At 41.3% G+C, this 15427-nt stretch overlaps 1 protein-coding gene, 1 long non-coding RNA gene and 1 pseudogene across 2 annotated transcripts; 1 reads left to right on the top strand and 2 right to left on the bottom strand.

Annotated features, from left to right (window-relative positions):
- Positions 1-219: 219 nt before the first annotated feature.
- LOC139536014 (uncharacterized) lies at positions 220-1133 on the bottom strand. Its single transcript, XR_011667245.1, has 2 exons — positions 734-1133; positions 220-569 (listed from the first exon to the last, which is right to left on the bottom strand). It is a non-coding gene; the product is annotated as an uncharacterized lncRNA (long non-coding RNA).
- On the top strand, positions 1070-10916 carry LOC139536013 (ubiquinol-cytochrome-c reductase complex assembly factor 2-like). The gene is made up of 4 exons (XM_071336079.1): positions 1070-1483; positions 2005-2079; positions 3579-3648; positions 10681-10916. Exons 1-4 carry the CDS (start codon positions 1346-1348, stop codon positions 10788-10790), a joined length of 393 nt encoding a protein of 130 aa, XP_071192180.1. The 5' UTR covers positions 1070-1345; the 3' UTR covers positions 10791-10916.
- A 2148-nt stretch (positions 10917-13064) lies between these two features.
- On the bottom strand, positions 13065-13832 carry LOC139535242 (translocator protein-like; annotated as a pseudogene).
- Between the last annotated feature and the right edge of the window lie 1595 nt (positions 13833-15427).

The raw sequence follows: 15427 nt of genomic DNA, 5'->3' as shown, positions 1-15427 counted from the left end.
CATTGGCCAATACAGAGCATCAGCAATCCAGGGTTTATATACATCATTGGTTGATACCAGCAGCTGGAGCATGGCGCACACCCTTTGCTTGACCATGGTTGAGTGGGCGTGTCCTGACTGATTCATTCTTGAAGAATTGGAATATGATTTTAAAAATTCATACCTAGCTCAGTTTAAGTTCTCTCTAGCACTTTTAAGATACAAATAATGTCAAAGCACTTATTTACATGGTTATTTATTGCGTTACGTTAACAAGTACATAAAATGTTGAGATACTGAAAGCAATGTCATACAGTTTTAATAATGTAATAAGCAGGCACACCAGTTTCCAGACTATCACCAAAAATGATTTTGTGCCAACACAGTAAATATAAAGTAAATGGCCACGTCCGAGAGGACCAAACCCCTAATGTATCATAGGTAAATTGACCTGACTGACCTACAAATAAAATAACATGATGTTATTTATGATGCAAAGTCTTTTGCAGATCAGTCAGTCGGCAGTCACCTGCAATGTCAAACAAGCCCAAGATCTTGTCCCTTATGACTGACATTTTGGTCCGAGACACCTGAAAATAAAATATGAGATAAATTGATTCTTCTGTTAATTCCACATTCAACTGGCAACAACCAATATTACACATTTTACAGAAAGAATACAAGTCATTTACACAGTAATACCAATAGTAATCAAACATGAATTCTGGTGTGAGGTTAATGGCCTGCCCTGTACCTCTCACGATATCCATCCTGTTCTTGCACTAGGTGATTGGTTGAGGGGACATCAGGTCAAAATCTGAGAGATTCCTGGCAACCCAAACTCCAACTGCATGATACGTGAAACACGTTGCATTTGAAATAGGAATGTTTAGCCATATGCCCCATACCTTCTGAAATCATTTCTATCTATAGCAAATCGACATGCGGTATTGATCCATTCCATTCCATTCCACGACACCATAAACCGGTGCCCCGATAGCCTTTCTCCCAGCTGCGCTCATCTTAAATGTTTAATGTGAGCGCTTGCCTTGATGCTAAATTATAGTTTTTTCCAATTTGGGGAAGAATTGACATGTAACACCATCACCGAAAGACACCAGGGTCCATGCTATCTGGGATCGTTGGGACGTCCCTACCCCCATTGAAGTCGACATTTCAAATGGTTAAGGGCAAAGGTTAGGGAAGGATAAATTATGCTCAGGGTAGGGGTTAAGAACGTCCCAAGGATGTGAGATAGCATTAACAACAGGCATAAAAAAACGACGGTCGCCGATAAAGGCCATACTCAGGTTGCTCATTCATATCTTTATCTATTCGTGTTGTTTTTAGCGTTGCATAACAGAACATGTCTGCAGCACGGTACCGTCGGTTCTTGAAACTCTGCGAAGAATGGCCACGGGACGAATCAAAGAAAGGCCGTGATTTAGGAACGTTTCTACGGCAGAGAGTAACCCATGCCTTTCGTGAAGGTGAAAACACACAGGTAGAGCTAATCCACTTACAATGTCACACGAGAACGTCAACCAATGTGGCTAGCTATCTTTAGCTAGGATGATGGGGCACCCGTCCATATCGACCTTGCAGTTGCATGCAAAACAAACATGTTTAGCAATGTAAATCAAAGTATAGAGCTATAGTCAAGAGATGTAATTGAGTTGTGGTGAGACACGACAATCATGCAGTGAGGCCAGCAGCACAGAGGGGTGGTTCACTTACAAAAACAGAACTAATTTGAAAACCATACCCCCGCTACTGTTTGGTAAATTGACGAATGAGACTGATGAGGAAATGCAGCCTAACCTATGATCAACATGATGGGTTTAGACGTATTTTGAAACAAGGCATTATTCCTTTGCAAAAACACTTATTTTGAAATTGCAGGTCATTTTACAGATTGAGCCTCTAAATATTAAAAACAATCCCATATAACAGTATCTGTATTTGGATAGTTTCTAGATTATATTGTATGGACCCCCTATGAACTGATCTGATCTTTCTTGACAGCTCTCTGATCCAGAGAAGTGTGATCAAATATATGAAAGCTTGGCCCGAATCAACACTAATGTATACCGAGAAAGAGTAAGTATTCACTTATACTGCATCCCCCCCCAAATTAAAATAAACATTTGCTCAGCTGAAGAAGTGTTTATCGGTCCGCTAATACAGGACTAGTAAAGGCCCAGTGCAATTTATTTTTAACTAAATGTATTTGAGTGTTTATCAGCATGTGTAACTTCAGTCTGATAATTCTTTACAAAACCGTTAAACTCAAAGTACTTGTGGAATATAAAAGTACTTGCTTGATATGTTTTCCAGTTTCTTGAAATACTTAGCAAATGCAAGTTATTTCTATATGAACTGAAATGGTCTATTAATTTCTTCCATTTTAATAGACACTCTTTTCCAGAGCAATTTACAGTAGTGAGTGCATACAATTTCATACTTTTTCATACTGGGAATCGAACCCACAATCCTAGCATTGCAAGCGCCATGCTCTACCAACTGAGCCACATCACAGACCACTTGACATCTCAATGTACTGAATTACTGTATTGTGCATTGTTTTTCTTCATGGTGATGGCAAGTCTATAGGTACAAACCTAGATGACCAACCTATGTACAATACAGTAATGTACATTTACATTGTGGTTTGTAAGGATGGTAAATTAATACTGCATAAAAAGTGGTTGTTTTCCTTGTTATTTGATCAAGACAAATATTTAATTTGATGGGGTGATTTGTGTCTTTGCCCATAACACCTTTTGATATAAATGTTTGAGGACAGGGGTTTGTTCTTTGTCATTCTAATGGTATCCAGAATCGCAGAGAAAGTGTCAGGGCAACAACACTTACAATTCCAACTATTTATTCCTGCAAGATACTGTTATATACAACTGCCTTTTTTGCCAAAGTGGAGATGCGGAATTTTTTGGGGGGCCTGTGCTACAGACGTTTATATCGGTCCGCTAATACTAGTAAAGGCCCAGTGCAGTACTTTTTAATTTTATAAATATATTTTTTAAGTTCAGATTTTTCAGGGGGTGCTGCAGCACCTTACTATGGGAACGTATCTTTCATATAGACAGAGTAAAGACATAGGCTGCCACCTGTGCTATTAGCTATCTAGTGTGCTCCGAACACCTGTGTGTAAGCTAACTGGATAGGAAGTGTAGTTCATCAACTGGAGGCACAACGTGTATGGATCTTTGCAAAACAGCTAGAGTAAATATATATATTTTTTTTATTTGAAAGATTCTTTCTCGCTGACATGTACGATAAGAGGCAAATCAGCACTTTTTGAAAACCATTTAGAAAGCGATGATTATTGACGTTTCTAAACGTTAAACAGAACGTCGGAATTGTAGTTTAACAGAGCCAAATGTGGGGGAATGTAATGGCTGAAAGGTTTTCAAGAGCTATAGTCCACAGCAATGACCATACACAGAGCGATGTCTGTTCATTACACGTGCATTTGCTAGTTGCAGTAGCTATGAAAGATCTTGGAGAAAGCCAATTGATGAAGTTGTGTGTCAATGAGGGTTATCGTTGCCTCTAACTCCTGTAATATCTGTTCACAGTTCCCCCGCACAAGAGATACCAGTTTTACAGGTGTCACAGTGGAAGAATGTAGAATGCTATTAGCAACAGGTATGGACACATAGTCCCAAGTACATCACATTCATTATTTATGCATGCAGATACATTAGGGATGGGCAACTGGTGGCCTGCGCTTTTGTAGTTCCGCAGATCAATTCACAAGCAGTTTCTCTTATGTCAGTCACTTGCTAGGATTCCATCCAATTGGCGACAGATTTTCATGCGAATATTCTCAAATCTGAATAAAGAAAATATGCGCATTTTCCCGCCAGTGGTCTTTCCACCAAACCGACCTCTTGCACGTCCAAATCAGTCCCTGATGATGTTATGCACACAAACTACTTTTTCTCTTAAGTTTTCATGTACTGAATAAAAATCTAATGTTCAATGTGTTTCCATCATATTTTCAACTCTACCGACAGTTCTGTCACACTGTCGGTAGTAGCAAATGTGCCTACTCTGGTCATAGCACATGTGCTCTAGCCATCAGCTCGCAGATACAGTGCGTGTAGGGTAGTCTACATAATGAGGTTATTATGAATGAGCAAGAATATATATATTTTTTCAAACGGCAATCAAGCATCAATTGTCACCAGAATCAGACCCTCAATATTTGTTGAAAAAAAAAAGCATCAAGATCACCGTGCACTGATCACCACCCAGTGAAGTTCATCATAAGTTATTTAATCTGTAGCCTAATAAACTACAAGGTTTCCCGAGTCGTAGTGGGATGGGCAACATGTTTACTTCTATATGATGGTTATTACAGTGCCTTGCAAAAGTATTAATCGCCTTGGTGTTTTTCCTATTTTGTTGCATTACAACCTGTAATTTAAATAGATTTTTATTTGGATTTAATGTAATGGACATTCACAAAATAGTTTAAGTTGGTGGAGTGAAATGGAAACATTTACTTGTTTCAAAAATAAAAATAAATGGAAAAGTGGTGCATGCATATGTATGTACCCCCTTTGCTATGAAGCCTCTAAATAAGATCTGGTGCAACCAATTACCTTCAGAAGTCACATAATTAGTTAGATTTCACACAGGTGGACTTTATTTAAGTGTCACATGATCTGTCACGTCATCTCAGTATATACAGTGGGGAGAACAAGTATTTGATACACTGCCGATTTTGCAGGTTTTCCTACTTACAAAGCATGTAGAGGTCTGTAATTTTTATCATAGGTACACTTCAACTATGAGAGACGGAATCTAAAACAAAAATCCAGAAAATCACATTGTATGATTTTTAAGTAATTAATTTGCATTTTATTGCATGACATAAGTATTTGATACATCAGAAAAGCAGAAGTTAATATTTGGTACAGAATCCTTTGTTTGCAATTACAGAGATCATACGTTTCCTGTAGTTCTTGACCAGGTTTGCACACACTGCAGCAGGGATTTTGGCCCACTCCTCCCTACAGATCTTCTCCAGATCCTTCAGGTTTCGGGGCTGTCGCTGGGCAATACGGACTTTCAGCTCCCTCCAAAGATTTTCTATTGGGTTCAGGTCTGGAGACTGGCTAGGCCACTCCAGGACCTTGAGATGCTTCTTACGGAGCCACTCCTTAGTTGCCATGGCTGTGTGCTTCGTGTCGTTGTCATGCTGGAAGACCCAGCCACGACCCATCTTCAATGCTCTTACTGAGGGAAGGAGGTTGTTGGCCAAGATCTCGCGATACATGGCCCCATCCATCCTCCCCTCAATACGGTGCAGTCGTCCTGTCCCCTTTGCAGAAAAGCATCCCCAAAGAATGATGTTTCCACCTCCATGCTTCACGGTTGGGATGGTGTTCTTGGGGTTGTACTCATACTTCTTCTTCCTCCAAACACGGCGAGTGGAGTTAGACCAAAAAGCTCTATTTTTGTCTCATCAGACCACATGACCTTCTCCCATTCCTCCTCTGGATCATCCAGATGGTCATTGGCAAACTTCAGACAGGCCTGGACATGCACTGGCTTAAGCAGGGGGACCTTGCGTGCGCTGCAGGATTTTAATCCATGACGGCGTAGTGTGTTACTAATGGTTTTCTTTGAGACTGTGGTCCCAGCTCTCTTCAGGTCATTGACCAGGTCCTGCCGTGTAGTTCTGGGCTGATCCCTCACCTTCCTCATGATCATTGATGCCCCACGAGGTGAAATCTTGCATGGAGCCCCAGACCGAGGGTGATTGACCGTCATCTTGAACTTCTTCCATTTTCTAATAATTGCGCCAACAGTTGTTTCCTTCTCACCAAGCTGCTTGCCTATTGTCCTGTAGCCCATCCCAGCCTTGTGCAGGTCTACAATTTTATCCCTGATGTCCTTACACAGCTCTCTGGTCTTGGCCATTGTGGAGAGGTTGGAATCTGTTTGATTGTGTGTGGACAGGTGTCTTTTATACAGGTAACGAGTTCAAACAGGTGCAGTTAATACAGGTAATGAGTGGAGAACAGGAGGGCTTCTTAAAGAAAAACTAACAGGTCTGTGAGAGCCGGAATTCTTACTGGTTGGTAGGTGATCAAATACTTATGTCATGCAATAAAATGCAAATTAATTATTTAAAAATCATACAATGTGATTTTCTGGATTTTTGTTTTAGATTCCGTCTCTCATAGTTGAAGTGTACCTATGATAAAAATTACAGACCTCTACATGCTTTGTAAGTAGGAAAACCTGCAAAATCGGCAGTGTATCAAATACTTGTTCTCCCCACTGTATATATATATACACCTATTCTGAAAGGCCTCAGAGTCTGCAACACCACTAAGCAAGGGGCACCACCAAGCAAGTGACACCATGAAGACCAAGGAGCTCTCCAAACAGGTCAGGGACAAAGTTGTGGAGAAGTACAGATCAGGGTTGGGTTATAAAAAAAAATTACCAGAAACTTTGAACATACCATGGAGCACCATTAAATCCATTATTAAAAAATGAAAAGAATATGGCATCACAACAAACCTGCCAAGAGAGGGCCACCCACCAAAACTCACGGACCAGGCAAGGATGGCATTAATCAGAGAGGTATGAAAGAGACCAAAGATAACCCTGAAGGAGCTGCAAAGCTCCACAGTGGAGATTGGAGTATCTGTCCATAGGACCACTTTAAGCCGTACACTCCACAGAGCTAGGCTTTATGGAAGAGTGGCCAGAAAAAAGCCATTGCTTGAAGAGAAAAATAAGCGAACATGTTTGGTGTTCGCAAAAAGCCATGTGGGAGAGTCCCCAAACATATGGAAGAAGCTACTCTGGTCAGATGAGACTAAAATTGAGCTTTTTGGCCATCAAGAAAAACACTATGTTTGGCGCAAACCCAACACCTCTCATCAGCCAGAGAACACCATCCCCACAGTGAAGCATGGTGGTGGCAGTATCATGCTGTGGGGATGTTTTTCATTGGCAGGGACTGGGAAACTGGTCAGAATTGAAGGAATGATGGATGGCGCTAAATACAGGGAAATTCTTTGGGAAACCTGTTTTAGTCTTCCAGAGATTTGAGACTGGGACGGAGGTTCACCTTCCAGCAGGACAATGACCCTAAGCATACTGCTAAAGCAACACTCAAGTGGTTTAAGGGGAAACATTTAAATGTCTTGGAATGGCCTAGTCAAAGCCCAGACCTCAATCCAATTGAGAATCTGTGGTATGACTTAAAAATTGCTGTACACCAGCAGAACCCATCCGACTAGAAGGAGATGGAGCAGTTTTGCCTTGAAGAATGGGAAACAATCCCATTGGCTAGATGTGCCAAGCTTATAGAGACATACCCCAAGAGACTTGCAGCTGTAATTGCTGCAAAAGGTGGCTCTACAAAGTATTGACTTTGGGGGGGTGAATATTTATGCATGCTCAAGTTTAATTTTTGTTGTTGTTGTCTTATTTCTTGTTTGTTTCACAATAAAAAAGATTTAGCATCTTCAAAGTGGTAGGTATGTTGTGTAAATCAAATGATACAAACCCCCCAAAAATCAATTTTAATTCCAGGTTGTAAGGCAACTAAATAGGAAAAATGCCAAGGGGTGAATACTTTCGCAAGCCACTGTATATAAATATTTGCGCATGAAGCCGTTTCCATTGCCATTTCTCACATAATTAATTTTACCAACACAAAAAGATCCCGCCATGTTGAACGAACAAATTATCTATCGGCATTTATGAAATTGTACCAAAACTTCCTGTTTCCATCCCTTCTGTCGTTATTTGATTTTATATGGTATGACTTTACTTGCATAAAAACTGTGGATGGAATCGTGGTTTCTGACTCACTCAATTAGCTAACATTTTTAAGATTGGTAAGTTAGTCTAGCCAGCAATCTAAAGTTATAGTAGTCATGGTCAAATTACAGACCAGGGCGTTGATTTTGTTAGTCACTCTCAGTCAGATATCATGTTCAAAACTGCAGACAAATTCTCCACACTATGGCAAAAGTAGTAGAACTGCAGGAAATTAACTATTTAAAAAAATTAGCCCCACACTGTGAAGAGGGGTGTTGGAGACAACAAAATTTTACTTCGGGCCCCCAAATGCTAGGGCCAGCTGTGACTGCATGTGGGTATGGATAATTAGACCCGCAAGCCACTGCGGCCTCTCATGATGAGTTCAGATTTTGTGGCCCCCATCACTGCCCATCTCTGAGCTAAATGAATATAACATAATAGGTCTAGTTTTGTTGCAATAAATTAACCAACCCAAATCAAAATGCTATTACATTTAAGGACATACACACTTCCCTATTTCTCTTCAATAATACCAGATTTTCTACTACATGACCAAAAGTATGTGGACACATGGTTGTCGAACATCTCATTCAGAAATCATGGGCATTAATATGGAGTTGGTCCCCCTTTGCTGCTATAACAGCCTCCACTTTTCTGGGAAAGCTTTCCACTAAATGTTGGAACATCGCTGCTGGGAATTGCTTCCATTCAGCCAGAAAAGCATTAGTGAGGTTGGGCGCTGATGTTGGGCGATTAGTTCTAGCTCACAGTCGGTGTTCCAATTCATCCCAAAGGTGTTCGATAAGGGTTGAGGTCAGGCCAGTCAAATTCTTCCACACCGATCTCGAAGGGACAGCAGTGGAGAATGTGGAAAGTTTTAAGTTCCAGGGCATACACATCACAGACAAACTGAAATGGTCCACCCACACAGACAGTGTGTTGAAGAAGGTGCAACAGCACCTAGCGGCTGTGTGAACAGCAACAGTACCTCTTCAACTTCAGGAGGCTGAAGAAATTTGGCTTGTCACCCAAAACCCTGACAAACTTTTACAGATGCACAATCGAGAGCATCCTTTTGGGCTGTATCACAGCCTGGTACTGCCGTCACACTGCACAACCACAAGGCTTTCCAGAGGGTGGTCTGCATTACGCGTCACCGGGGGCAAACTACCTGCCCTCCATGACCTACAGCACCTGATGTCACAGGAAGGCCAAAAAGATCATCAAGGACAATAACCACCCGAGCCATTGCCTGTTCACACAGCCGCTATCATCCAGAAGGCGAGGTCAGTACAGGTGCATCAAAGCTGAGACAGAGAGACAGAAGTTGTTTTTCAATCTCAAGGCTATCAGACTGCTAAACAGCCATCACTAACATAGAGAGGCTGCTGCCTACATTGAGACCCAATCACTAGACACTTTAATAAATGGATCACTACACAGTAGAAACAATGGCACTTTAATAATGTTTACATATCTTACATTACTCATATCACATGTATATACTGTATGTTATACAATCTACTGCACCTTGCCTATGCCGCTCGGCCATCGCTCATCCATATACTTATATGTACATGTTCTCATTCACCCCTTTAGATTTGTGTGTATTAGGTACTTGTTGGGGAATTGTTAGATTACTGGATAAATATTACTGCACTGTCGGAACTAGAAGCACAAGCATTTCGCTACACTTGCATTAACATCTGCTAACCATGTGTATGTGACCAATAAAATTTGATTTGATAAACCATTTGTTTATGAACCTCGCTTATGCTGAAACAGGAAAGGGCATTCCCCAAACTGTTGCCACAAAGTTGGAAGCACAGAGTTGTCTAGAATGTGATTGTATGCTGTAGCATTAAGATTTCCCTTCACTGGAACTAAGGGGCCTAGCACGAAACATGAAATACAGCCCCAGACCATTATTCCTCCTCCACCAAACTTTACAGTTGGCACTATGCATTGGGGCAAGTAGTGCTCTCCTGGCATCCGCCAAACCCAGATTAGTCTGTCGGACTACCAGATGGTGAAGCGTGATTCATCACTCCAGAGAACACGTTTCCACTGCTCCAGAGTCCAATGGCGGTGAGCTTTATACCACTCCAGTCCACGCTTGCGCATGGTGATCTTAGGCTTCTGTGCTGCAGTTCGGCCATGGAAACCCATTTCATGAAGCTCCAGATGAACAGTTCTTGTGCTGATGTTGCTTGCAGGGGCAGTTTGCAACTCGGTAGTGAGTGTTGCAACCAAGGACTACACTCTTCACTACATGCTTCAGCACTCGGCGATCCTGATTGGTGAGCTTGTGTGGCCTACCACTTTGTGGCTGAGCCGTTGTTGCTCCTAGACGTTTCCACTTCACAATAACCGCACTTACAGTTGACCAGGGCAGGTCTAGCAGGGCAGAAATTTTACCTACTGACTTGTTTGAAAGGTGGCATCCTATGATGGTGCCACGTTGAATGTCACTGAGCTCTTCAGTAAGGCCATTCTACTGCCAATGTTTGTCTATGGAGATTGTATAGCTGTGTGCTCAATTTTAAACACCTGTCAGCAACGGATGTGGCTAAAATAGCTGAATCCACTAATTTGAAGGGGTGTCCACATACTTTTGTGTGTATATAGTGTATTAAAATGTTTCATGTCTGCTTCTGTCAGTTTTAGACACCTGAAGTGTTAATCTGACTCATACCACCATCTAGTGGACTTTGAGGATACCAACATGTTCAGAGAAGCTTTTTTTCTACAAGAGCAGGCCCCTTTGCACTCTTTCAGCAGGAGGCTGGCACCCAGGCTAAAGGAACTCCACAGGGTGTTGTTCTGAACATGCATGGTTGGTTCTGATGTCTCTCTAACCCCTCAACTCTTCCACCTCAGGTAACATGCAGAAGATGGATGAGGAGAAGAAGGGCTTGTGGAAAACTCTCACGGAGCGATTCTCCACCAAACAAGATGTCACCCCTGAGAAGGCTCCTGAGAACAAGTAGCACTTCTGTATGTTTTCTTTCCCCTTCAGCCACTTTAGAAATAACCAAATAAATAAGAATAATGTTTTATCTTGTCATTTTAGCAGGGCCATTGTAACATACAGAATAAATTACTGAACACAGAAAGTCTGACTGAAATGTTTAAAGTGGCAATCAGCGGTAGAAAAAATAAAGCGGACTCCCCTGTTCCGGTAAAAAGCTGAGGGATGGGGCTGGAGAACTGTAACTATACTCAAATTCATAGACAGAGCTATGGATGCAAGGACTGACCATTCATGATATCAAACTTATAGTTAACCTTGTTTTGAGGCTATATAGTGTTTGTTTACAAAAATTGAGTAAGACAAGCTTATATTTTAGGTTCTGATGGGGTACAACAGTTGAACCAAGCTCATGAGGCATTTAGAAGTTATATTCTTCAAGAATCAATATCAATTTATAAGTCCAAAAATGGATGTACTAACTGATCAAATCAAAGTTTATTTGTCACGTGCACTGAATACAACAGGTGTAGTAGACCTTACAGTGAAATGCTTACTTACAGGCTTTAACCAATAGTGCAAAAAAGGTATTAGGTGAACAATAGGTAGGTAAAGAAATAAAACAACAGTAAAAAGACAGACTATATACAGTAGCGGGGCTATAAAAGGTGGTGGGTGGGACACAATATGTACACGAATGTATAGTTAAAGTCACTATGCATATATGATAAAAAGAGAGTAGCAACAGCGTAAAAAGAGGGGTGGGGGGGGGGCACACAATGCAAATAGTCCGGGTAGCCATTTGATTACCTGGCCTTTTTGTCCTAGACTTCGCACTCCGGTACCGCTTGCCTTGCGGTAGTAGAGAGAACAGTCTGTGGCTGGGGTCTTTCACAATTTTTAGGGCCTTCCTCTGACACCGCCTGGTGTAGAGGTCCTGGATGGCAGGCAGCTTAGCCCCAGTGATGTACTGGGCTATACGCACTACCCTCTGTAGTGCTTTGCGGTCAGAGGCCGAGCAATTGCCGTACCAGGCAGTGATGCAACCAGTCAGGATGCTCTCGATGTTGCAGCTGTAGAACCTTTTGAGGATCTCAGGACCCATGCCAAATCTTTTCAGTTTGCTCCTTTTAAAAGGTTCAATGCAGCAGTTTTTATTTCAATATCAAATCATTTCTGGGTTACAGTAAGGTACCTTACTGTGATGGTTTTCAATTAAAATGGTCAAAGAGCAATTTCTCAAGCAATAATTTTGCTAGGACTGTCCGAGTGGTCTGAGTGGGGAGGGGGGAAAAGGAAAACTGTTCTTGGCAGAGTGGTTTGGAACTCTTTTCTTATTGGCATTTTAACAAATCCACAGTATTATTCCAACCTCTCTGAGAATATGTATAAATATACACAGGAAAGTCACTGACTGCTCTGGGCCTTTTAAATACTATTCAAACACAGCCTTTTACATGGAGCAGACGTTGCTCAAATGCCCTAGCATTGGGTAGATTAACGTCTAGGTTGAGTTTAAGGTGATATGAGTTACAAGTAGTGCATATTATAAAATCAGACATAGCTTTATGTAAATATGTTTATTGGAACAAAGCAAAGTAAACAACCCAGTGCAAAGAGAGAGCATACGTTCAATCATAGAAATCAGTGTTTGCGGTGTAGCGGACTTCTCATAAATTCAAGAATCCATCTTCAGGACAAATAAAACATATATTTTTAACAACAGGCAATTGTAATTCAAATCTGATGTACTTAAGGCTTTGCTGGCATGTACTTTCCTTGTAATAAGAGTTGGCACAATAAATCAGTTCTCTGCAAAGCCATGGTAAGCTTCGACAGAAATATTGGAATACATTTAAGAATGAAGATGGTTTCTGAAATCTTGCAAAAAACCAAGCACCAATTTCTTCAATGGAGATTAGTTTATGGGATAAACCTTTATGTAAAAAAACAAAACGCAGTAGCATACGAATGGCTTAATTGTTTAGACCTTGGAGCTGTCAATACAAAGGCTATGCAATATAAAGAGTTTTTGATAACCGTATAGGAATGATGGTAGATGTTTATGGGGTATTATGGCAATTTCTGAACAATTGTTTTATTATCAATAACATTTTGCAATGTAATGAATTAAGATCATATTACTGATGTTGAGCATTGTTGCCTCATACAATTGTAGGCACAACTACATAGTATAGCCATTTTTTTTAGTGCAAAAAATCTTAATATAAATGCAACCAGTAAGACCACATTTTGGTGCCAATATCAACTGACATAGTTATTTCAACAGGAATAAAGATCTTTCAGAACCTGGGAGAAACCAAGTACGGCACATACAGTGTTGCCTACTCCTCCTTTCCATCCTCATCCTGGTTCTCTCTCCAGATGCAGTAGTTGAGGGAGGTGGCCAAGCACAGCCATGGTAGTGTGTCAGGAGCAGGCTGGCAGTGCGATTGACCGGATACCAGGATGCCATGGTGGCTCCAACAGCACCAGTCAGCATCACTATCTTGATGAGGGCCTGGGGTAGAGACAACACAAAATGGCTCATATGTCATGTTACACTCACTGTAGCAGAATGGAGGTGGTTTTTACAATGGACTGTGTCTATGGATCACCTATTGGAAAAATTATATTCATAGAAAATTCTCATTGAGTGTACTGCTCTTTTTTTGTTTTTATTCATCAACTCCCCATTATCCCAAAACCTGAAGCCATGAGCCCACAACCTTTGCATTATCTGAGAGCTCACCATTTTCAACTTGTGTGCACCAAAGAAGATGGGAGTCCAGGCCCAGTTGAGAGCCAGCTGCAACGCATAGAGTCCCAAAGGTGCCACAGCATCCTCAGTGAACCCCCCACACTCCTTCCACACCAGGTAGGATCCATACCTATCAGGGTGATCATCAAAAATAAGATGCAAGTCAGTTCCATATTTCATGATCCGTTTAATAAAACAAGAGGGAACATGTTTTTCTGAATGAAGTGCGTGGAGCAGATTTCCAACAGATTCAGTTGGGAAACAAAATACATTTTCTAGAATCTATCCTGAACAAAAATAAACGCAACAAGTAAAGATTGGTCCCATGTTTCATGAGCTGAAATAAAATATCCCAGAAATGTTCCATACGCACAAAAATCTTGTTTCTCATTTTGTGCACAAATTTGTTTACATCCCTATTAGTGAGCATTTCTCCTTTGTCAAGATAAGCCATCCACCTGAGAAGTGTGGCATATAAAGAAGCTGATTAAACAGCATGGTCATTACACAGGTGCAACTTGTACTGGGGACAATAAAAGGCCACTCTAAAATGTGCAGTTTTGTCAAAACACAATGCCACAGATGTCTCAAGTTTTGAGGGAGTGTGCAATTGGCATGCTGACTGCAGGAATGTCCACCAGAGCTGTTGCCAGAGAATTGAATGTTAATTTCTCTACCATATCGTTTTAGAGAATTTGGCAGTACGTCCAACCAGCCTCACAACCGCAGACCACATGTTACCACGCCAGCCTAGGACCTCCACATCCGGCTTCTTTACCTGCGGGATCGTCTGAGACCAGGCACCCGGACAGCTGATGAAACTCAGGAGTATTTCTATCTGTAATAAAGCCCTTTTGTGGGGAAAAACTCATTCTGATTGGTTGAACTTGGCTCCCCAGTGGGTGGGCCTGGCTCCCAAGTGGGTGTGCCCCTGCCCAATCATGTGAAATCCATAGATTAGAGCCTAATTAATTTATTTCAATTTACTGATTTCCTGATATGAACTGTAACTCAGTAAAGTCGTTGAAATTGTTGCGTTTATATTTTTGTTCAGTATCGATCAGTGTAGATTTACTGAACCATATTGGTTGACTTACAGTAATTACAATGTGATAACACAGAAGGGGCTTAGGTGATTGTTTTCAACCTAGCAGAGTATGTTGTCTGACACTCACTCCATGCCTGTGTAGATGGTAGTCCACACTATAGGGAAAGCAGAATTGTGTGGACGCCATGGCGGCTTGTTGAGAGTGGGGTACCAAGTCTTCACCTGCTTGCGTGTGATGTAACCTCCATAGAGACCTCCTAGATGAGGCAGGGCAGTCAGGCAAAGCATAGGCAGCCACGACATGTCTGGAGAAGCGAGGGAGCTGTTAATGATTAGTTCATTATAAACTGGGTGGTTCGAGCCCTGAATTTTGTTTGGCTGACAGCCATGGTATATCAGACCGTACACCGCGGGTATGACAAAATATATTTTTACTTCTGTAATTACATTGGTAACCAGTTTATAATAGCAATAAGGCACCTCAGGGGTTTGTGGTGTATGGCCAATATATTACGGCTAAGGGCTGTATCCAGGTTGCGTTGCGTCATGCTTATAAACAGCCACACCTCCCCGGGCCTTATTGCTTAATTATATACTGGTTAAACCTGTTAATTATTATTTTGTAAAATGTATTACACTTGCAAAAGTAGGCTATAATTTGATGTCTATTATTGCAACTTCAAGGGAAACTTCAATATTGTTAAACTTCATAATTGGTTTGATGCCATTTCACATACTCTACATGGTGAAAAGTATGTGGACACCTGCTCGTCTAACATCTTATTCCAAAATCATGGGCATTAGTATGGAGTTGGTCCCCCCTTTGTTGCTATAACAGCCTATACTC

Source organism: Salvelinus alpinus, chromosome 12 (genome assembly GCF_045679555.1).
Source record: "Salvelinus alpinus chromosome 12, SLU_Salpinus.1, whole genome shotgun sequence".
In the NCBI taxonomy this organism is placed as follows: Eukaryota; Metazoa; Chordata; class Actinopteri; order Salmoniformes; family Salmonidae; genus Salvelinus; species Salvelinus alpinus.
This window is presented reverse-complemented; position numbering and strand designations above follow the sequence as displayed.

What these genes read in the sequence shown, in the direction of transcription:
- LOC139536013 (XM_071336079.1), top strand. Translation starts at nt 1,346, where the DNA reads ATGTCTGCAGCACGGTACCGTCGGTTCTTGAAACTCTGCGAAGAATGG. An exon ending in GTGAAGGTGAAAACACACAG is followed by an intron (nt 1,484 to 2,004) that starts GTAGAGCTAATC and finishes CTTTCTTGACAG; the next exon opens with CTCTCTGATCCAGAGAAGTG. An exon ending in CTAATGTATACCGAGAAAGA is followed by an intron (nt 2,080 to 3,578) that starts GTAAGTATTCAC and finishes ATCTGTTCACAG; the next exon opens with TTCCCCCGCACAAGAGATAC.